Source organism: Felis catus, chromosome C1, assembly GCF_018350175.1.
Source record: "Felis catus isolate Fca126 chromosome C1, F.catus_Fca126_mat1.0, whole genome shotgun sequence".
NCBI classification, from domain to species: domain Eukaryota; kingdom Metazoa; phylum Chordata; class Mammalia; order Carnivora; family Felidae; genus Felis; species Felis catus.
In genome coordinates, this window is record NC_058375.1 from 183,667,231 (window position 1) to 183,690,378 (window position 23,148).

Below are 23,148 nucleotides of genomic sequence, written 5' to 3' on the forward strand. Positions count from 1 at the left end.
CAGAGGGGAAAAGAAACATCACAACTTCACTGCGAGTTCAGTGATACTTTGAATCTGGTGATCTTTTCAGCTCTTCTTTTTGATATTTGTTCTTCAAAGATCTCAAATTGCTATACCATGCATTCTGTCCAGATTTTATAATTGTGTACGGTGGGAGAGAAAAGTTGATGTGTGTTTACTCCATCTTACCTAGAACTGGAAGCAATAAAATGCTTTTGAATGGTATTTTACTGTTCCCAAATGATATCCAAAAACTGCTTTAGGAAAAATCTTCTGTAAAACACCATACTAGATCATTGTAATTCTTAATAATTACAGCCCACAGGAATAAATCACTGGAAGGATATGTTTGTGCCTTTTTCATAACAGAAGGAAGAATTTTGTGCCTTTTTTTTTTTTTTAAACTTAGTCCAGAACTATGGTATAGTATATTCCTGTACTGAGGAGACTTGAAAGGCATGGGAAGTAAGTATATGCTGAGAGCATCTGAAATGCTAGTGAGCTTGATCAGGTGACAGTATGAAGTAGAAGTGGTAAAACCTTTACAAGCTACCTGAAAAAATTCTTTTCAAGAAATGGTGGTAAGTTAGGATTTTAAAGTTCTTGGAAGCATAAAGAACACTCTTGTGAGTTGTTTTCTGGATTTTTTTTTTTGGTAGAATTTCTTAAAGAGTACAAAGCTAGTTTCTTAAATAATAGTTGTATAATTTACTCAGCTTCAAAACCTCTCTCTTAGCGTTAAAATTCAGCAGCAAAAGTTTTGCGTAGTAATGGTACTACTTTTCCATTTAACTGAATTACTAAATAAGTAACATAATAAAGATAATGTTGAAAATGTACTTAAGAATATTACAGCTTTTCATGATAGGGCCAATTCTTGCTTTTTTTTCACCATTTCATATTTGTGTATCTTGTGATGCACTTGAAAAAATTAATCCAAGTTTAGATTTATACTACATTATGTGTGACAGGGACAGGATAGAGAAACATTACAGTTGTAAATCTTTAGTTTTCAGATGTTTTGAGAATGATAAAAATAATTTTTCAGAATGAACAGAAATTGCTAATAGTACTAATAACTCAGAAACAATATAAAAATTTCCGTAAGGTAAACATTATATTTAGGGAGCATTAGAACATTTCTTTTTCTTTTTTTTTTTAATTTAATTAATTTTTTGGTTTTAAATCTCTTTTTTTTTTAATTTATTGTCAAATTGGTTTCCATATAATACCTAGTGCTCATCCCAACAAGTGCCCTCCTCCCTGCCCATCACCCACTTTTCCCTCTCCCCCACTCCCCATCTACCCTTGGTTTGTTCTCAGTCCTTAAGAGTTTCTTATGGTTTGCCTCCTTCCCTCTCTGTAACTTTTTTTTTCCCCTTCCCCTCCCCCATGGCCTTCTGTTAACATTTCTCAAGATCCACATATGAGTGAAAACATATGGTATCTGTCTTTCTCTGCCTGGCTTATTTCACTTAGCATAATACCCTCCAGTTCCATCCACGTTGCTGCAAATGGCCAGATTTCATTCTTACTCATTGCCAAGTAGTATTCCATTGTATATAAAAACCACATCTTCTTTATCCATTTATCAGTTGATGGATATTTAGGCTCTTTCCATAATTTGGCTATTGTTGAAAGTGCTGTTGTAAACATTGGGGTACATGTGCCCCTATACATCAGCATTCCTGTATCCCTTGGGTAAATTCCTAGCAGTGCTATTGCTGGGTCATAGGGGAGATCTGTTTTTAATTTTTTGAGGAAGCTCCACACTGTTTTCAAGAACAGCTATACCAGTTTGCATTCCCACCAGCAGTGTAAGAGGGTTCCCGTTTCTTCACATCCTCGCCAACATCTATGGTCTCCTGATTTGTTCATTTTAGCCATTCTGACCGGTGTGAGGTGATATCTCATTGTAGTTTTGATTTGTATTTCCCTGATGATGAGTGACATTGAGCATTTTTTCATGTGTCAGTTGGCCATCTGGATGTCTTCTTTGGAAAAGTGTCTATTCATGTCTTCTGCCCATTTCTTCACTGGATTATTTATTTTTTGGGTGTGGAGTTTGGTGAGTTCTTTATAGATTTTGGATACTAGCCCTTTATCTGATATGTCATTTGCAAATATCTTTTCCCATTCTGACAGTTGCCTTTTACTTTTGTTGATTGTTTTCCTTTGCAGTGCAGAAGCTTTTGATCTTGATGAGGTCCCAATAGTCCATTTTTGCTTTTAATTCCCTTGCCTTTGGAGGTGTGTGAAGTAAGAAATTGCTGTGGCTGAGGTCAAAGAGGTTTTTTCCTGCTTTCTCCTCTAGGGTTTTGATAGTTCCTGTCTCACATTCAGGTCCTTCATCCATTTTGAGTTTATTTTTGTGAATGGTGTAAGAAAGTAGTCTAGTTTCATTCTTCTGCATGTTGCTGTGCAGTTCTCCCAGCACCATTTGTTAAAGAGACTGTCTTTTTTTCCACTGGATACTCTTTCCTGCTTTGTCAAAGATTAGTTGGCCATACTTTTGTGGGTCCAATTCTGGGGTCTATATTCCATTGGTTTGTGTGTCTGTTTTTGTGCCAATACCACACTGTCTTGATGATTACAGCTTTGTAGTAGAGGCTACAATCTGGAATTGTGATGCCTCACGTTTTGGTTTTCTTCTTCAATATTACTTTGGCTATGCGGGGTCTTTTGTGGTTCCATACAAATTTTAGGATTGTTTGTTCTAGCTATGAGAAGAATGCTGGTGCAATTTTGATTGGGATTGCATTGAATATGTAGATTTCTTTGGGTAGTATTGACTTTTTAACAATATTTATTCTTCCAATCCATGAGCATGGAATGTTTTTCCATTTCTTTGTACCTTCTTCAATTTCCTTCATAAACTTTCTGTAGTTTCCAGCATAGAGATCTTTTACATCTTTGGTTAGGTTTATTCTTAGGTATTTTCTTTCTTTCTTTCTTTTTTTTTTTTTTAATATTTCTATTGAGAGAGAGAGAGCATGAGCAAGTGCAGGTGAGGAAGGGGCAGAGAGAGGGAGAGAGAGAGAATCCCGAGCAGGCTCTGCATTGTCAGCATAGAGCATAATGCAGGGCTCAGTCCCCTGAACTGTGAGATCATGACCTGAGCCAAAATTAAGAGTCAGACACTTAACTGACTGAGCCACCCATCCGCTACTAGGACATTTACTTTTCTTAGCTCATTTAAAAAAAATTTTTTTTAATGTTTATTTATTTTAGAAGGAGAGAGAGACAGAGTGTGATTGGGGGAGAGGCAGAGAGAGAGGGAGACAGAGAATGTGAAGCAGGCTCCAGGCTCTGAGCTGTCAGCACAGAGCCTGACTTGGGGCTCAAACTCACAAACCGCGAGATCATGACCTGAGCCAAAGTCAGATGCTTAACCGACTGAGCCACCCAGGTGCCCCTTTCTTAGCTCATTTTAGATGATAGCTGTCTCTCTTTCCATAAAAGTATGGAGGACTCACATTTTTGCTTTCTTTCAGAGTTAAGGATTTCTTCTGTTCTCTCTCTTTTTTATTAAGTTTTATTTATTTTTGAGAGAAATGGAGAGCGTGTACACAGACATGGAAGGGGGAGGGGCAGAGAGCGAGAGGAAGAAGAGAGAATCACAAGCAGGATCCGTGTCAGCACAGAGCCCATATGGGGCCTGAACCCACAAACCGCGAGATCATGATCTGAGCCAAAATCAAGAGCTGGACACTCAACCGACTGAACCACCCAGGCGCCCCTGTTCTCTCTCTCTCGCTCTCTCTCTCTCTCTCTCTCTCTCTTTTTTTTTTATTTAAATTTTTAAATGTTTCTTTATATTAGAGAGAAACACTGGTGAGTAGGGGAGGGGCAGAGAGAGACAGAGACAGAATCTGAAGCAGGCTCCAGGCTCTGAGCTGTCAGCACAGCCTGTCGCAGGGTTTGAACTCACAAGCTGTGAGATCATGACCTGAGCAAAGTCAGACACTTAGCTGACTGAGCCACCCAGTTACCCCCCTAGGCGCCCCTGTTTTCTTAATTGTTTTACATGTATTATCATTAATAAAATCTAGATTCCCTGAAGATTGACAACTTGTACCTCTACTTATAAAAAATTGAATAATTTTGAGTAAATTCAGTTACTAAACATGTGGTTAAAGACTTAGTATTCATTATGAGCCAGCTGTATTGCATAGAATATATTTTTGTGTGCCTAACTGCCAAACTCTTTTGGGGATCACCAGAGAATACTAAAGAATCAGTCTCCACCCCATTTTTGGTAAATTTTTTCATCCCTAATCCCCCATGGTTTTAACATTTCAGGTAAGTAGTATCTTTATCCTTGACTTCAAGTAATGTAGTTTAGGAAAAGACAGTGAAAATTTGTTAAAAACCTCCTATGTGCCAGGTCCTAATACTAAAATTTAAAACAAAACTGAGTCTCTGTTTTTTGAGGGAGATATTAAAAAATAAATAAATGCTATTTATTGAATAAAAGCAAAGACGAGTGTGTTGGGGGGAAAGGGAATTTGGAAAGAATTGTATGGAATTTGAGGTGGCCGGTGGAAAAGGTAAAGAATTTGGTTCTGTCTATTTGCGAGAATCAATTTCATGCAGAACTTTGGAACTTGAGATGGGGTCAGAAAACCAGGGAGAGTAGTTTAAACAGGCATTAGAGAATCATTAAAATCTTTTGAGCAAGCTTTTGACAGAGTAATTTTCAAAGAAAGGTTGCCTGAAAATAGGCAAAATACATTGGCATAACAAGGCCTTGTAGTTATTTCTGTAATTAGGTATCTTAGTCTTATTTAGCCTGTTCAAATTTTAGATTATTTAAATCATAGATTGCATGAAACATTAAAAAGATCTGAAATTTTTATTTAATTTTAAAAGTGAATATCCATGCCTTTTTTTAAACTTAGCTTTTCTGCTAGTCATTTTTTGTTTTTTAAACACTTTATTGGATACCACATACCCTAAAATCACCCATTTAAAATATACATTCATGGTTTTTAGTATATTCACGGGGTTCTACACTATCACCACAGTTTAATTTTAGAACATCTTCACTCCCCACCAAGAGAAACCTCATTCACATTAGCAGTTATCTCCATTCTTCTCTGTCTCCCCTTCTTTCTCCAGTCCTGAACAACTATTTTTTGTCTCCATAGATGTGCTATTCTAGATAATGCATATTAATAGAATCATGCATTATGTACCACAGTTATATGGTTTACATTTTATGTCCTTGTGAAAATCATAGTTTCACTTTTGATCCCACATCCAATCCTGGTAAGTACCATATCTGCATTTATGTGATGTGTCTTATCCCAAAGGAGTTGAGTTGGAGAAGGTAAGGGTTACCTCCTATCTTCTGAATTACTTGATTTCCTGTTATGTGTATAACCTAAAAAAGTTGAAACATAGGAGCAATCATGGAGTCAAAAATTAAATATATTTTAAGATTTACCATGTACTATAGTATGTTAATTAATTATGAGAACTTTTTTTATTATAGTATATTCAGCAGAACATAAGAGCAGATTGTTCCAATATTGACAAAATTCTTGAACCACCTGAAGGCCAAGATGAAGGTGTATGGAAATATGAACATTTAAGGTAAGTCTTTATAATATATCAAAATAGTAGTAGTATTTCTATTAGTAAAAATAACCTTTAATGCTGATGATTATGAATCATAAATAAAATCATTTTGTAATTGCAGACTAAAAAGCTGAATTCTAAAGTTTTTGTGTTTTTGGTATTATAAAGTTTTCAACTTTGTTATTCACTGATTTTTTTCTAATTTATGGATTTGGGCATTATTATCTTTTTACACAATTTTTCTTTTTTTTTTTTTTGGAAAAACTATTTAAATTTTTTTAAACATTTATTTATTTTTGAGAGACAGAGACAGAGTGCAAGTGGGAGGTGGGGAAAAGAGAAAGGGAGACAGAATCCGAAGCAGGCTCCGGGCTCTGAGCTGTCAGCAGAGTCTGACGTGAGGCTCGAACTCACGAGCTGTGAGATCATGACCTGAGCCGAAGTCAGATGCTTAACTGACTGAGCCACCCAGGCGCCCATGAAAAACTATTTTTGAGAGAGAGAGAGATTGTGGGGGGGGGGGGGGGGGGCGCGGAGAGAGAGAATCCCCAGTAGGCTCCACACTGTCAGCATGGAACCTGATGTGGGGTTCGAACTCCCGAACCATAAGATCATGACCTGAGCTGAAGTCGTATGCTTAACCAACTGAGCCACCCCTCCGCCCCCGGCCTTTTTAAGTAATCTCTATACCCAGTGTGGGGCTTAAATCCATGAACCCAAGATCAAGTTGGTAGCATTCTTACCACCTGAGCCATCCAGATGCCCCTATAGAGTTTTTCTTAAACACAAATTATTCCTTAACCACAAATACATTGTTTCTATTTTTCCACTCATGATAAACTTTATTTCTCTATAAAGTTTATTTCACTATAAAGTAACACAAGATTCCAGTCTAAGCTTGGTGTCTGATGAGTTGCCTATTAACTACTGTGAACTGTGGTAAATAAAAATTAATTGTAAATAAAAATTAATTATAATTCTGAAGGAGTTTGGGAACTTTTGATGATGCCCTTTGAATGAGAAAATTGATGACTAGTGAATGACTAGTTAACAAGAATTAACTTTAAAAGCAGCTTAATCCTAGGGGTGCCTGGGTGGCTTAGTTGGTTAAGCGTTCAACTCTTGATTTTGGCTCAGGTCATGATCTTGCAGTTTGTGAGAACGAGCCCTGAATCAAGCGCCATACTGACACTTGCTATCAAAATAAATAAAAATTAAAAAATAAATAAAGGCAGCTTAATCCTGAAGTTACTAAGTTATTTCTTGAAGTTGCAAGCTTCTCTGTAAATGGGAGCTGAGATGAGTTGGTAGGTTAAATATAAAGAATGTAGCTAGAGATAGATGTTCATTAGGGTTTGTAACTTTTTAAGTTAATTTTTAAATAATAAGTGAAATTGAAATAGGACTTTCCCTGCATAAATTAGACCACTTTTTTGTGATGAGTCCCACAAATTGTAGACTGGGCACTGTTATTCAGTTTGGTTTGGTTTGATCTGGTGTGTTTTTGGGTTTTTTTTTTTTTGCTACAGACTTGTTATATAGACATTGCTAAGACATAATATCTTGTCATAACAGTCCAGCAATTTCAGGATGCTAAGACTTCTTTGTACTCTGCTGGTTTCTTAGACAAATCACTTGACTATTTGATCTAGTGTTTTTAGAGATTTTATTTTTAAGTAATTTCTGCACCCAACGTGGGGCTTGAACGCACAACCTTGAGATCAAGAGTCACATGCTCCAACAACTGAGCCAGTTGGGTTCCCCTGACATAGTTTTTTAAAAATACATCTCAGTGCATGATAATTGAAGGTATGAATATGTAGATATTTTCCCATTCTTATAAATCAAAATAGCACTTTAGATTCTCTGCTTTTTTTAATTTTATTTTTTATTAAAAGATTTTTTTTATTGTTTATTTATGAGAGAGAGAGAGACAGACAGACAGACAGACAGACAGACAGTGTAAGCAGGGGAGGGGCAGAGAGAGGGGGTAACAGAATCTGAAGTAGGCTCCCGGCTCTGAACTGTCAGCACAGAGCCTGATGCAGGGCCCGAACTCATGAACCATGAGATCATGACCTGAGCCGAAGTCGGACATTTAACCAGCTGAGCCACCCAGGCACCCCTCTGCCTTATTTTAATCAGCTTTGAAAATAACTACTTACTTACCTGTTAGGATTAATGATGAAAATAAGTGGGGATTTTTTTTCACTACAAGCATAATCCTAACAAGTGAGGGCTGATTTTAGCATATAAGATTTTAATTTCAGATCTAGGAAAACCTTTTCCTCCATATTTAATTAGACTATAAAATATGCAGTATACAAAACTTATAAAATCTTTCTCATGCATATTCCATTTGTCCTGGTGCTGTTATTTTTAGTTTTTTTTTTTCCTGAATATTAGCCACTTTATTTTGGTTTCGTATTTATGTATTAAATATCACATATATATTCTTTTGTGTCTTTATCATAGTGTATATATCTTTATAGTTGACCAAGAAGAATTTCAAAAGTAGCTTTTTGAGTTTTTGCATGTACTTGATGTAATTGATTTGAGGCTTAATACTTGCTCTTATTGGTTAATATTGTTGATTATATTATGATGTTAATGGGACTTCATTCAAATCTCCCACTAGCCCATATGGAATCTTTGTAATTGGAAGAGATGCTCCTTCTTCTGAGTGGATGCAATCCTATGTATGACTTAAGAGATTAGAGCATAGGCTGGATTTCAGCTCTGGCTTGTCTCTTCAGCTGCACAACTCTGTATGTTAGCCCTATATTGAATTAACTGGAAGCTGTTAGATTTGCACTGTGTGCCACAGATTGTACCCATAAACACTGCCAGATCAGTTAGCTTAGTTTTCCTGTTGGCCATATGTGAGTTAAAGTAGATGAGAAACTTATTTTTCACCACCTGTCTTTATTACCACTTAGTGGAAAACAACTTGAAAATTTGCATGCAGCCTATAGATACAGGGCAGTAGAGGGTGATGTGGTGATTCAGAAATAGTGTTATTTTAGTGATCTAAGAACTGCATTATTGTTAGGGATCTGGAAAGGAAATACATTTACAGAGAACTGAAAATTTGACTCCTTATTTGCTTTCTTCTGTAGCTTTTCTTTCATGTATGTGTGGGGTTTTTTGTTTTTTCCCTTTTGGGACTCTCCTTTGTCTTCTAAGTAAGTAGGTTTTAGTTTTGCATTTGTAGGGAACCACACTGTTCTCATTTGTTGGGGAAACATAATAGTGATTAATTAGGTAAGATTTTTAGAGGGGATGTGTTCAGTATTTTGACAGCTATTAAAGTAAGTTATCTTAGTGACATAGAGGATTGATGGTCTTTTCATATAAAATAACAAGTTTGTCTAAAAATGATGATCTCAGTCTTACACAATTTCCTCTATTCTTCACTTATTAAAAAACAGTTTGAACACTTACTATGTTCCAGGAATTGTTCTAGGCTTTATAATTCTGTTTGGCAGTTTTAGAAGAGTATCATGAAAAAATGCTACAATCTACTAAGTGACCAAAAAGCAAGATAAAAAATTGTGTATGATTTGGTCCCAATATAGTTTAATCTTTGCATAGAAAAGCAAATTTGTATGTAAGTAATAATTAACTTTGGGAGAGGTGGTAGAATTACGAAGGACCTTCTTATTGTACATTATATATTTGATCATATTTAAAGTTTTCATAAGGAACATGTTGTTTGTAATCAGAACAAAGTTTGTAGAATATTCAGGTATTTAAAACATCTAGTTTTATGTTTGTATTCAGATAAATACACACATGATGTTTTACATAACTGGAATCTTACTGTAAATATAAATATATATCCTTTGTTTATGTATATACCAACATTTTGCTACTCTGCAATTGCTGATTATTTGGAATGTTTCAAAAAAATTTCATATTTTCTGTGAATGTCTTTATACATTTATCTGTATGCAATTCTGATTATTTTATTAGAATAGATTTCTAGGAGAATGACTTTGTAAATAAAAGTATATACTTCCTAAGCATTTTGGTAACTATTTCCAAATTCAGAAAAATTCTACCAATTTCCAGTGTATAATTATAATCAACTCACTGGAGGCTGATATTGAACATTATTAGGGTTGTTAGTTTTGGGTTTTGCATACTAATCTGTATGCCTTTGTACAAAATATGCCATGTAAATTCAGATGGTGTTGACAGTGGTGACGACAAAGGAAGGATGGTACTGATGGGATTCTGTTTTTACAGTTAGTATTCTGAAAATAATGTGGAGGATGGATAAGACTTTTCATTTATATATTTGCATTTTTAGGCAATTCTGTCTTGAACTAAATGGACTTGCTGTCAAACTTCAGGTAATATTTTCTTTAAGTTAAAGCTATTATTGAAAGTACTGATTTTTTCTGTTTTTGTAACATTAGGTGCTCCCAAAGACTCACCCAACGTTTCTAATTATTCTGTACTTTTACGTGGGAGTGTAGTAACCCAAATGATAGACTTTTTCATTGTTTTACATATTAAGAAGTGTAACTATTTCTAACAGAGTGAGTGCCATCCAGATACATGTACTCAGATGACTGCAACTGAACAATGGATTTTTCTTTGTGCAGCTCATAAGACTCCAAAAGAGGTGAGACATTATGAAATAGAATGCCTAATAAAATCATCATAACCTAAATCTCTCCATGAGAGTGGTCAATAAATTTTTAGTGTTTTAGTTCACTGTTTATTTTGCTGTTTGTATTAGAGTTGTTTTAAGTTTATTGCCCCAGTGCTATTTTAGGATTTATGATTATCATTTTTCATAATTGGATAATATCATGGGCTAGAACTCACTTTATGATTCATTGCCTATAACAGAATAACATCTACCATATGATGCTGATAGCTACTGTATAATGGATGAGATATACATGTTTAGTTTTTTGGTTCAGTTATAATTTTTTTTTAATGTTTATTTATTTTGAGAGAGAGAGCGTGCACAGCAGGGAGGAGCAGAGAGAGAGAATCCCAAGCAGGTTCCATGCTGTCAGCACAGAGCCTGACATAGGGTTCGGTCCCATGAACCATGAGATCATGATCTGAGCTGAAATTAAGAGTCTGGTACTCAACTGACTGAGCCACCCAGGCGCCTCGTAATTTCTTTTGATAGGAATAACTGTTGGTGATTACAAGTTGATGAGTTATCTATTAAAGAAATGTTGTTTTTGGGCTTTTTAACTTTATAGGTCAGTATTTCTTACCTACTTTTTTTTAATATTTCTTTTTTTTTTTTTTAAGTTTATTTATTTTGAGAGAAAAAGTGCGTATGAAAGTGGGGGAGGGGCAGAGAGAGAGGGAGAAAGAAAATCCCAAGCATATTCCACACTGTCAGCACAGAGCTTGTCGCAGGGCTAGATCTCCCAAATCATAAGATCATGACCTGAGCCGAAACCAGACACTTAACCGATAGAGCCACTCAGGCACCCCTTATATTTCTTACTATTTGTTTGAAACCCACCATAATGATTTTCCTCTTCATAATTGGCCCTACATTGAAAAAGTTATTCATGTTGTTTTCTCCTCATTTAGTTTTTGTCATGGTGAGAGTATAGGAAGTAGCAATTGTTTATAGAACATTTTTAGTTACAAGTAATTCCTTCATATTATCTAATATCCAGTACACATTCCGTTTTCCTTAGTTATTTCAAAAGTTGCAGCTAGTTTGTTTAAACTATGCATTGCATTTTCCTTGCTCTGCATTCCTTTTAATCCATAGTACTTTTTTTTTTTTTTTTTTTTTGGATACTTAAACTCATTGAAAATAATTGGGGTTAGGCCAATTCTGCAGAATTATAGACTGTCAAATGATCATTTTATTGATAGACCTCTAAGGCTTAAAGACAAGTGACTTTCTGTTTGCAAAATTCACATCTGATGTTCTTTTATTTGAAAAGGCAAGCTCTGTGCTCACTTTGGCAGCACATATACTAAAATTGGAAGAACGATAAAGACTAGATTAGCATGGCCCCGCACAAGGATGACATGCAAATTCGTAAGCGTTCCATATTTTTAGAGCCTAAATGTCCATCAGCTGATGAATGGATAAAGAAATTGTGGTTTATATATACAATGGAATACTACTTGGCAATGAGAAAGGATGAAATATGGCCCTTTGTAGCAATGTGGATGGAACTGGAGAGTGTTATGCTAAGTGAAATAAGTCATAAAGAGAAAGACAGATACCATATGTTTTCACTCTTATGTAGATGGATCCTGAGAAACTTAACAGAAGACCATGGGGGAGAGGAAGGAGGAAAAAAAAAGTTAGAGGGAGGGAGCCAAACCATAAGAGACTGTTAAAAACTGAGAATAAACTGAGGTTTGTTGGGGGTGGGAGGGAGGGGAAAGTGGGTGATGGGCACTGAGGAGGGCACCTGTTGGGATGAGCGCTGGGTGTTGTATGGAAACCAATTTGACAATAAATTTCATATTAAAAAAAAAAATGAAAAGGCAAGTTCTCCAAAATAAGAAGTATCTGGTCCTTGTCTAAGCAAATAGACAAGTTGACTTATTGGACAACTTATTTGGATGACTAATTTCATTCAGGGTGTTACTCTTTTGATGTTAGTTAATTGAAGCAATATTATCATTTTATATATGGGAAAGTCCACATAGCAGTTTTATTGATAATTTATTGAAATTGGCTACATAGTATAGTGAATTATGTGATAATTGCAATTAGGAAACTGAATCAAGAAGGCTAGTTTCATTTTGGCAAATAGTAAAGATGAATTATTCTCACCTTAGAGTGGAAAAGATACCCAGTTTGTGATGTATTATGAGATTTATATGGACTGTCATTGTCATATTTGCTTTTTTTCTTGATTAGTAATAAATATAAGATAGGATGATTATCAGCATTAGGTCTTGTGAATGAGTCTTAGAATTGTAACATTGTTTGCTGAAGACCAGCTCCATTGAATTGTGTCAAGGGAGGATGAATGATGGTGGCATTTTCAAGTGGTAAGTTGTATGCAAAGGAATTTCTTTAAAAATACAAAAGAAAATCTTGAAAGGACACTTTATGAACTCTTAGAATAATTGTGTAGTCAGGAAATAATAGCAACTAACAAATTAGGAACTAAGAAAGTTGTTCTTACAGATGAAAAGAACAGGGAAGATTGTAAAGTAGAAGAGGCAGGGTACTCAGCACCAATGGTGATTTTACTCAGTGTTCTTGAGAATTAAAGAGTCATTGCAACAGATAGAGTTAATTGTACATAGTGACTGTAAGTGACAACTTGTTATCAACAACAACTTGTTATCATCTGCTAGCCCTTTCAGTCACATGCAGACTGCAGTAGCATTATAAATACATATTTGGCAAAATAGAATTTATAAAAGCCTATGAACAAATTCCTTCTTATTTTGTAACCTTGTATATTTTGCTAACTTTTTGCTGTTACAAATGATACAAAATAGGATTAGTTAACTGAGAGTTAATTGGAGAGAGATGGAGGGAAGCAGCTAAAACAAGATAAAACCTTTCCTCCAACTCCAAAAGTTTTTTTTTTCTTCCAGTAACCAATCAAAGATCTAAATTTATGCTGATACAATAGTAGTCATGAACCACATGCAGCTACAGAGCATTTAATGTTGGTAGTCCAAACTGAGATATGCTCAAAGTATGAGATAAAATACCCTTTCAAAGAGTACAGAAAGACATCAAATATCTCATTAAGAGAGAACTGTATACAAAAGAATGAAGTTAGACCCTTAATTCACACCTTATACAAAAATTAGCTCAAAATGGTTCAAAAACCTAAATATAACAACTAGAATTATAAAACTCTTAGAAACATATGTGTAAATCTTCATGGTCTTGGACTAGGCAATAATTTCTTAGATATGACCCCAAAAACACAAGTAATAGAAGAAAATATTCAGATTTTATCAAAACTAAAATTTTTTTTTTTGCCTCAAAGGACACTGTCAACAAAGTGAAAGGACAGTCTACGAATGGGAGAAAATATTTTTTATAAATCATATCTCCGATAAGGGTTTGATACCCAGATACATAACTATTGCAACTCAGCAATTAAAAGACTACCTAGTTGGGGTGCCTGGGTGGCTCAGTCAGTTAAACATCCAGCTTTTGATTTCGGCTCAGGTAATGATCTCATGGTTTGTGAGTTCGAGCCCTATGTCAGGCTCTGTACTGATAACATGGAGCCTGCTTGGGGTTATCTTCTCTATCTCCCCTCTCTACCCCTCCCCTACTTGCGTGCACTAATGTATATGCTCACTCTCTCAAATAAGTAAACTTAAAAAAAATGAAGATTACCCAGTTAAAAATGAACAAAGGATTTGTATAGACTTTTCTCTGAAGAAGATAAACAAATGGCCAATAAGCACATGAAAAAATGCTCATTAATCATCAAAACCACCATGAGTGGATAAATGGAATGTACAGGATGGAATATCATTCAGCCATAAAAGAGAGTGAAGTTCTGATAACATGCTACAGTGTTGATGAACCTTGAGGACATTATGCTGAGTGAAATAAGCCGGACACCAAAGGGTAGATGTTACATGACTCCACTTACATGAAATATTTATAAAGAGCAAATTCATAGATGTAGAAAGTACATTAGAGGTTGCTAGGGGTTGGGGGATAGTGGACATGAGACATTATTGCGTAATGGTTTACAGAGTTTCTGTTTAGAATGATGAAAAACCTTTGGTTGGAAATACATAGAAGTGATGGTTGCACAATAGTGAATGTAATTAGTGCCATTGAGTTGTACATCTAAAAAAGGTTGAGACAGGGGAGGGGGCACCTGGGTAGCTCTGTCGGTTCAGTGCGTGACTTCAGCTCAGGTCCTGATCTCATGGTTGGTGAATTTGAGCCCACATCAGGCTCTCTGTTGTCAGCATGGAGTCTGCTTGGGATTCTGTCTCTCCCTCTCTTGGTTCCCCCCCCCCCCCCACACACACACACTGTCTCAAAATATATAAACTTAAAAAAAAAAAAGGTTGAAATGGCAGAATTCATCTTAAATGTATTTTACCACTTTTTTTTAATGGAAAAAGAAAAGACACACCCCACAATGGCATACACTTCACCTACTAGAATGATCAAAATATAAGAGATAATAACAAGTGTTGGCCAGGATGTGGAGAAAGGAGCATCATCATACAATGCTGATAGGACTATAAAATACTATAGCCACTTTGGGAAGTAGTTTGGAAGTTCTTTAAAATGATAAGCGTAGTTACCATATGACTTAGTAGTTCCACTTTTAGGTGTATACCTAAAAGAAATGAGAACATATGTCCATACAAAACTTGTACACTGATATAGTCACATTATTCATGATAGCCAAACATGAAACGACCAAATTTTCATCAACTGAAGATGAGTAAATAAACAAAATGTGATACATGCACACAACGGAATAGTGTTCAGCCATAGAAAAGAATGAAGTCTATGAGGGATTACAGCATTTTTGTATATATTAAAAACAAAGTTTAAAAAGACTTTGAATCGAAAAAAGAAGTAATATTCATGCTGCACTATGGGTGAGCCTTGGAAAAATGCTAAGTGACACAAAAGGCCACATATGACTCCATTTTTTAGAAAATATCCAGAATAGGCAAATCCATGGAAAACAGAAAGTAGATTGTTGCTTCAAGTTAGGGGGAGGAGAGATTTGGAAGTGTGACTGCTAATTGATACTAGGTTTCTTTTTGGGGTGATGAAAATTTTCAGAAATGTAGTTGATGATGGTTGCATAAATTTGTGAATATATTAAAAACTTCTGAGTTTTTATTTTATTTTATTTTATTTTATTTTATTTTATTTTATTTTATTTTATTTATTTTATTTTTTAAATGTTTATTGTTGAAAGAGAGAGACAGAATGTGTATGGGGGAGGGGCAGAGAGAGAGAGGGAGACACAAAATCCAAAGTAGGGTCCAGGCTTTGAGCTGTCAGCACAGAGCTCAACATGGGTCTTGAACTCATGAACTGTGAGATCATGACCTGAGTTGAGGTCAGACGCTTAACCGACTGAGCCACCCAGGTGTCCCTGAGTTGTACATTTTAAAAGAGAAATTTTGCCAGGGCCCCTGGGTGGCCCAGTCAGTTAAGCATCCACTCGGGTCGTGATATGAAGCCCCACATCGGGGCTCAGTGTGGAGCCTGCTTGAGATTCATTCTCTCTTTCTCTGTCTCTCTCTGCCCCCTGTTCCCCAAAGCAATAAACATTTTAAAAGAAATTTTATGGTATGTGAATTACATGTTTGCTAATTTTTAAATACCCCAAAGAAGTTCATTAATAATTTTTGTATCAGTTATATGTTGACATAATTTGGGGTAGATAAATAAATTATATCATTAAAATTAATTTCACCTGTTCTTTTTTAATGTAGTTTTGTTGTAACATTAAATTTTATAGTCATTCTGATATTGTCAGACGTTTTTCCTCAGACATGCTCATGTTCTTGGAATAAGACAAGTATTTCATAACAGACCTCATGCAAGAGGTAGAGCTCCATGTTGATGCATTTTTTATATCCTTTCCTTTATAGTGTCCTGCAATAGACTATACTAGACACACACTTGATGGTGCTGCATGTCTTCTGAATAGCAATAAATATTTTCCCAGCAGGTAAATAAAACTTGTAAACATGGTGTTAAACTTTTTTGGATTTGATTTAAAAGGTTGATGTTTTTATTAAAACAAACTAGGTTGCTGCTTAATGAATTGTGTTCTTTAAACTTTTTTATTTTTTTTAGCTATTTTATATTTACCTAGTTGAGAATTACTCAAATCTTGAAATTAAGGTTGTGGTTAAACTAAAAGCAGCAGGACTTGGCTCGCAAAGCTCACAGGCCAGTTTAGTCAAGGGTACTTCCTGCAGGGCTGTCCCTCTTCTGCTTTAGAGTTGTGGTATTTATACACTTAACTTCTTGAATCTCTGTGATAGACCTAGCCTCCTCTTAAGACAGCATGCCTGAAGAGCACAATTTCCTAAGTTGGACTGGACTGCTTGTTTTTGAAGGATTCCTTATCCTTGCTTACAGATTTTTAAGATCTGGGAAGAAGGCTCTGCATATTGTAATATATTATTAGTGAGGTTTGTTACTGGCCTTTTATTCTATGAAGACACTTGTTATCAGATGGATAGATTTGGAGATTCCCCCCCACCGCCCCAAATATCAACTTCAAAGAGCTCATATAAAATATGTTAAAAGATACTATTTTTTGCTTCAGTATCCTGTATATATTTTTTAATATCAAAAATATGCAAGCATTTTTTATTTGAAAAAATCAAATTCTGTAGAATAAAGCAATAATTCCTTTTAGTAGTTTTAATCATCTGTAGTGTACAAAGTGTTAATGTGGTAAATGTTATGTTCTAGGAAATTTTGATTTGTTGGGGATTTAATTGCATTGAACTTTCATAAAGTCTCAAAGCTTACAGTACTGAGTATCTTAGGCACTGTGGTGACGTAGAAAGAGCATTGGCCCAGGAGTAAGGAACAGGGAGGGGTCCTGGTCCTGCTCTTGCCACTTATTAGCACTGTGACCTTGCACTGGTCACTTTTTTCCCCAAGGTTTAAGTCTCCACACTTGTCAATTGAGAAGATTAGACAACATTGTTCCTAAGATCTGTCCAGCTCTATGAATCTGATTTCTTTCCTATTTCTAGGGTTAGCATAAAGGAATCATCTGTAGCAAAACTAGGATCAGTATGCCGTAGGATTTACAGAATATTTTCACATGCTTATTTTCATCATCGGCAGATATTTGATGAATATGAAGTAAGTATATTTCACTAATTATCCTGATGCATTCTTATCAGAATGACAATAATATACATGGATATTACATGTAGGCTTTTTTGGTTTTGAATAGTAAAATATCTTTTTTTCTTCCTCCCTACAGAATGAAACGTTTTTGTGTCACCGGTTTACTAAATTTGTGATGAAATATAATTTGATGTCCAAGGATAACCTGATCGTACCAATTTTAGAAGAGGAAGTTCAGAATTCAGTTTCTGGGGAAAGTGAAGCATGAGGGAATCATACAGAAAAAAATGTACTGATCACATAATTAACAATAATTATGTACTGTATATATATCGTTTAGACACATCAATCATGTATCCATATTATAGTTTCTTTGTTTAGTATAGGTTTTTGTATGCTGAGTGTTGCCTTTTAAAACAGGAAATACTTTTTAAGTTATTCATGAGCTGTATATTCACCAGTGTGGCACTCATGGTTTTTAAATAAGATTAGTATTATCTGTTTATAATGCCTGTTAATAAAAGAATTTACAGTTTGGTAAAATTGCTGCTAAACAATCATTGGATCACAATCCTCATCAGATAAACCTGTCTATGAAAAGATGAGTGAGCTTGAGGTTTCGCACAAGCCATTTACTAAAGAAATAGTAATATTTTCCTTTGGTTTTACCCCTAGTTTAGATATTCTAGAAAATTCTGTAGTACATAGTTCAGTCTTAACTGTTAACTTTTCAAAAATGAGATGAAAGTGTTTTCAAATTCTGTTTATAGTTTTTGATACACATATATGATTATGTGTATAATCCAAATATAAATGCAAATGAAGTATTAGTAATACCTAAATAATTTTACTGTGCTACATAAAGTATATTCTAGACCAGCATACTTGGAAAGGACTTACCTTTCTGCAGCAGTGGACTGTTAGATACAAGATGATGATAATGATAAGGCATGTAAATGATGTTCCCACTGGAAACCTGCCCTGCCCTTCTCATTTCCCTTAATTCCTTACCCAAACTACATTAGCTGGGAAGCTTTTCACCAGACTGTGATTTAGTGTGGCTTATACCTATTTATATTTGTATTAATTGCTTACAGATTATACCTCATATTAGCAATTACATTACACTACAGGAAAAATGTATTGGCATAGGCTCTTGCTTATCTTTGTTTTGCAAAATTGTTCTAATTACGGAAAGCGCTCTTTAAGATAGTTTGATTCTTCCTGTTAGTAATATTAATCTTTTCATTTAACCATCTAAGAAACATTTAAGAGTTGAAAAATATTGTAGTATTTATTTTACATCCCTTCCCCACAAAGTTTATGTTTGAATTATATGCACATGTGAGTCTTTTTTTGCAATAATTCACAGCTTCCAAGGGTGTTGAATGGTCATACATTTTTTTGACTTTGTTATAATTCATTATCTTGAGAAAGATTCAACTGCAGATTTTACAACCTTTTCATCTACTGAATGCAATTTTTAACAAAGCACTGGAGGTCTTATTGCTAAACTGGTTGTAATGAGGCACTAAGATAGGGCAAAAAATTATACATGTAGTGAAGAAAATATTTTAAATCCATCTCTTGAACAGAATTAACAAATGAGAACTTTTTCATTTAAAGGGGTTATTTTGAAATGAAGGTGAAAATGTATTCATCTTGATTTTTTTTTTTTTTTCAAATTTAAGGAAATAATTTATACCATACTATACAACGAAGGACGTGTAGCAAATATGTAGGAAATAGCAAACTGAGTGTGTATGTATATATTTATGCCTTTCCAAGCCTGGCAGTGTATTTGGCCTTCAACAGTGCTATCCCAGCAGCCAGTCATTACTTTAACTCACAACTAACTATCTTTTTAAGAAGTTTTGTGTTCATAGTGAAAGCAATGTTGACTTTGAAATTATGCATTTATATTAATGTCACTAGAAACCAATGGGAGTAGTAATTTTTACACAAACTTGCTAAATATTGAGAGACTAAACTACTAAGTTAATAAATTATATATAGCAATGTAGCTGTTCTCTCTAGATGGTGTCTCACAATGGATTTCTGTTGCTTGATTATTTTCATAGTAAACATTTGAACTAAGGCCGTGGCTGGGATTGGTGATCTGGCTAAGTATATTGAAACACATTCTGAATAATAAGACTTGGTGTTAACGGGGAAATAAAGTATGTTTTTTCTTACTCATTCCATTTTCCCTGTACTGTGTGTTTGGAATTGATCATAAAAAAAAAAATACCCCAAAAAGAAAACATCAGTTTGTAGGCTTGCTTTTGTATTCACATTGAGGTCTTACTCATACTCATTGTACCATGAAATTGACTCATTGTACTAGGTATAGGACCTAAATGAAACAGTTACTGTTTTTCCTTAATACTCTTTACAGAATTTTGAAAATACACGTGTGTACATAAGTGGTATTAAAAAATTAACCTGACAAAAGATTGATTTATACAGTAAATCTAAGAAAGGAGGAAAAGAAAACTCGCAGTTCTGTGCAATAAGGAAATTAGGCTGCACTTTTTTTTTTTTTTGATTATCCAATATAGATCCCCAAATTAAAACTTTCCATGAATTTTGCTCCTATAGTCAACTCACTCTTAACTCACTCTTTCTCCTGTCATAACTGGGAAAGTAGCTAACTTTATGTTTCTGTAAGTATCCTAGTTCTCTTTTGTGTGTACATTTTCCCTGACTTGAGGTGTTAACTTTGCATTTCTCAGTTTCTCAGTTAAATTCTTAATGAGTTAATGCTTTCTAATAGAATCAAATTAGAAATCCGTGATTACATAGGGCAGCTGGGTGGCTCAGTTGGTTAAGCGTTCAGCTTTGGCTCAGGTCATGATCTCATGGTTTTGTTCATGAGTTTGAGCCCCATGTCAGGCTCTGTGCTGACAGCTGGGAGCCTGGAGCCTGTTTGGATTCTGTGTCTCCCTTTCTCTCTGCCCCTCCCCTGCTTGTGCTCTCTCTCTCTCTCTCTCTCTCTCTCAAAAACAAACATTAAAAAAAAATTAATCCATGATTACATTGTTAGCAAGGATAATGTTACAGTTTTTTTAACTTGTTTTATTTTTTATTTTTAAAAATTTACATCCAAATTAGCATATAGTGCAACAGTGATTTCAGGAGTAGACTCCTTAGTGCCCCTTACCCAAATTTAGCCCATCCCCCTCCCACAACCCCTCCAGCAACCCTGAGTTTGTTCTCCATATTTATGAGTCTCTTCTGTTTTGTCCCTCTCCCTGTTTTTATATTATTTTTGTTTCCCTTCCCTTATGTTCATCTGCTTTGTCTCTTAAAGTCCTCATATGAGTGAAGTCATATGACATTTGTCTTTCTCTGACTAATTTCACTTAGCATAATACCCTCCAGTTCCAACCACATAGTTGCAAATGGCAAGTTCATTTCATTCTTTTTGATTGCCGCGTAATACTCCGTTGTATATATACACCACATCTTCTTTATCCATTCATCCATCGATGGACGTTTGGGCTCTTTCCATACTTTGGCTATTGTTGATAGTGCTGCTATAAACGTTGGGGTGCACGTGTCCCTTCGAAACAGCACACCTGTATCCCTTGGATAAATACCTAGTAGTATAATTGCTGGGTTGTAGGGTAGTTCTATTTTTAGTTTTTTGAGGAAACTCCATACTGTTTTCCAGAGTGGCTGCACCAGCTTGCATTCCCAGGGTAATGTTACAGTTTTAAACCCACTAACTGATGTTAAATTCATTGTAATAGAACTAATTTGTTTTTTCCCTGGGTATTTTGCCCCGTGATGACAGTTTTTTGCCTGAAGGCTTCCTATAATTTTATTTGCACAAATTCTACATTTTATTTATATACCTTTTGAATACTTAAGTGTAGTTAAAAGGTTTCTTGGTGTTTTTCCTTGCTATGCAAATGTTTTAGTAAAAGTTGATTTTCATTTCTTGGATGCAGCTAATTGTTGACTAAGACACTACCGATGTTTAACACATTTAGCTACTTATTTGAGATGGTCTAAAGATCTAAATGTGGCTTCTGAAAAAATAGGCATTAGTGTGGTATACACAATAAAACCAGATAACTGCCAAGTGAAACCACTAGAGGGTTAGATTACTCATCTAAAAGATTTGATTAGGAGCCTCACTCTTAACATTTGGGGATACCTGGTATTTTATGTGGACTGGAAATCTAACTGCTTCATTTGTTTGATTTTTCTGCTATTTACATTTATTTTTATAATACTCAAAGCTTTATATCAAATGGGAGAACCTAATGTAATTAAGCAGAGAACACTAATTTTGACAACCTACATTCCCAAAAGTTAAATACAATTGACATCCTGCACTTCTATCCATGAAGTTAGTAAGAAAATGTTCTATTTTTTTTTTTTTAATGCTTTATACATTGTTTTAAAAGATATTAGGGGCGTCTGGGTGGCTCAGTGGATTGCATGTCCAGCTCTTGATTTTGGCTCAGGTCATCTCAGGGTTGTAGCCACACATCAGGCTCTGTGCTGAGTCTGGAGCCTACTTGAGATTCTCCTTCTGCCTCTCCCCTGATCTCTCTCTATCTCTCTCTCATACATTTTAAAAAGTAAGAGGTTGGGGTGCTTGGGTGGCTCAGTCGGTTAAGCATCCGACTTTGGCCAAGGTCATGATCTCACTGGTCCCAAGTTCGAACCCCAGATCGGGCTCTGTGCTGACCACTCAGAGCCTGGAGCCTGAGATTCTGTGTCTGCCTCTCTGCTCCTCCCCCACTCACACTGTTTCTCTCTCAAAAATAAACATTAAAAAAAAAAAATTTTTTTTTAAGTAAGTTTAAATCAAGTAGGAATGATGGGATTGTGTCCTCATATTTTTCTATCATATCCCTCAGAGATAAACTGAAGGAGTTAAAGGAATAGTAAAACTCCTAAGATGAGAAAAGGGTGGGTATGGTCACTATTACAAATGAGATCCAATTCCGGTAACTTATTTACTTATTTATTTATTTATTTATTTAGAGAGAACAAGCATGTGCGTGCGTGCATGGGTGCCTGTGAATGAGGGAGGGGCAGAGGGAGAGAAAAACTCAAGCAGGCTGCATGCACACCCAGCTTGGAGCCCAACAGGGGCTCAATTTCAGGATCACGAGATCATGACCTGAGCCAAAATCAAGAGTCAGGTGCTTAATGGACTGAGCCACCCAGGTGCCCCTTCAGTAATTGAATGGAATCCTTTTGATTTTTTAGGGAAATCCCTACTTCTCTGCCCCCCCCAAAAGTTAGTGTTTTTTGTTGTTAATATAATTTATTGTCAAATTGGCTAACATACAGTGTGTAAAGTGTGCTCTTGGTTTTGGGTGTAGATTCCCGTGATTCATTGCTTACATCCAACACCCAGTGCTCATCCCAACAAGTGCCCTAAATGCCAATCACCCGTTTTCCCCTCTCCCCCACTGCCCCGATTAACCCTGTTTGTTCTTATGTATTTAAGAGTCTCTTATGGTTTGCCTCCCTCCCTCTCTGTTTGTAACTATTTTTTCCCCTCCTCTCCCCCCATGGTCTTCTGTTAAGTTTCTCGAGATCCACATATGAATGAAAACATGATCTCTTTCTAAGTCACGGTGTTTTAAAACCAGGTGTGTATAGGAAAAAATCTATGCTTGCCTTGATTTGGGTAGTATTTAAACCACTTTAAAAATACTTGGTGCTTCTGGTTTTTTTAAACATAATTTTGCAAAGCAAATGCAGATCTTGGATTCTGATCCTTGAGATAACCA

General features: G+C 35.4%; 1 protein-coding gene and 1 non-coding gene across 4 annotated transcripts in view; both read left to right on the forward strand.

The window, feature by feature from the left end:
• The window catches only part of LOC105259628 (MOB-like protein phocein), a 44,465-nt gene extending 24,880 nt beyond the window's left edge, over positions 1-19,585 (forward strand). For all 3 annotated transcript variants that reach the window (XM_045034230.1, XM_045034227.1, XM_045034228.1), the window contains 6 exons: positions 5,498-5,598; positions 9,899-9,941; positions 10,130-10,216; positions 16,162-16,241; positions 17,287-17,398; positions 17,523-19,585. In XM_045034230.1, the coding sequence (XP_044890165.1) occupies positions 5,498-5,598; positions 9,899-9,941; positions 10,130-10,216; positions 16,162-16,241; positions 17,287-17,398; positions 17,523-17,654 (555 nt within the window). In that variant the 3' untranslated portion in view covers positions 17,655-19,585. The remainder of the gene's footprint in view (positions 1-5,497; positions 5,599-9,898; positions 9,942-10,129; positions 10,217-16,161; positions 16,242-17,286; positions 17,399-17,522) is intronic.
• Positions 11,532-11,639, forward strand: LOC111562071. Its single transcript, XR_002745129.2, has one exon. It is a non-coding gene; the product is annotated as a U6 spliceosomal RNA (small nuclear RNA).
• Positions 19,586-23,148: the final 3,563 nt, after the last annotated feature.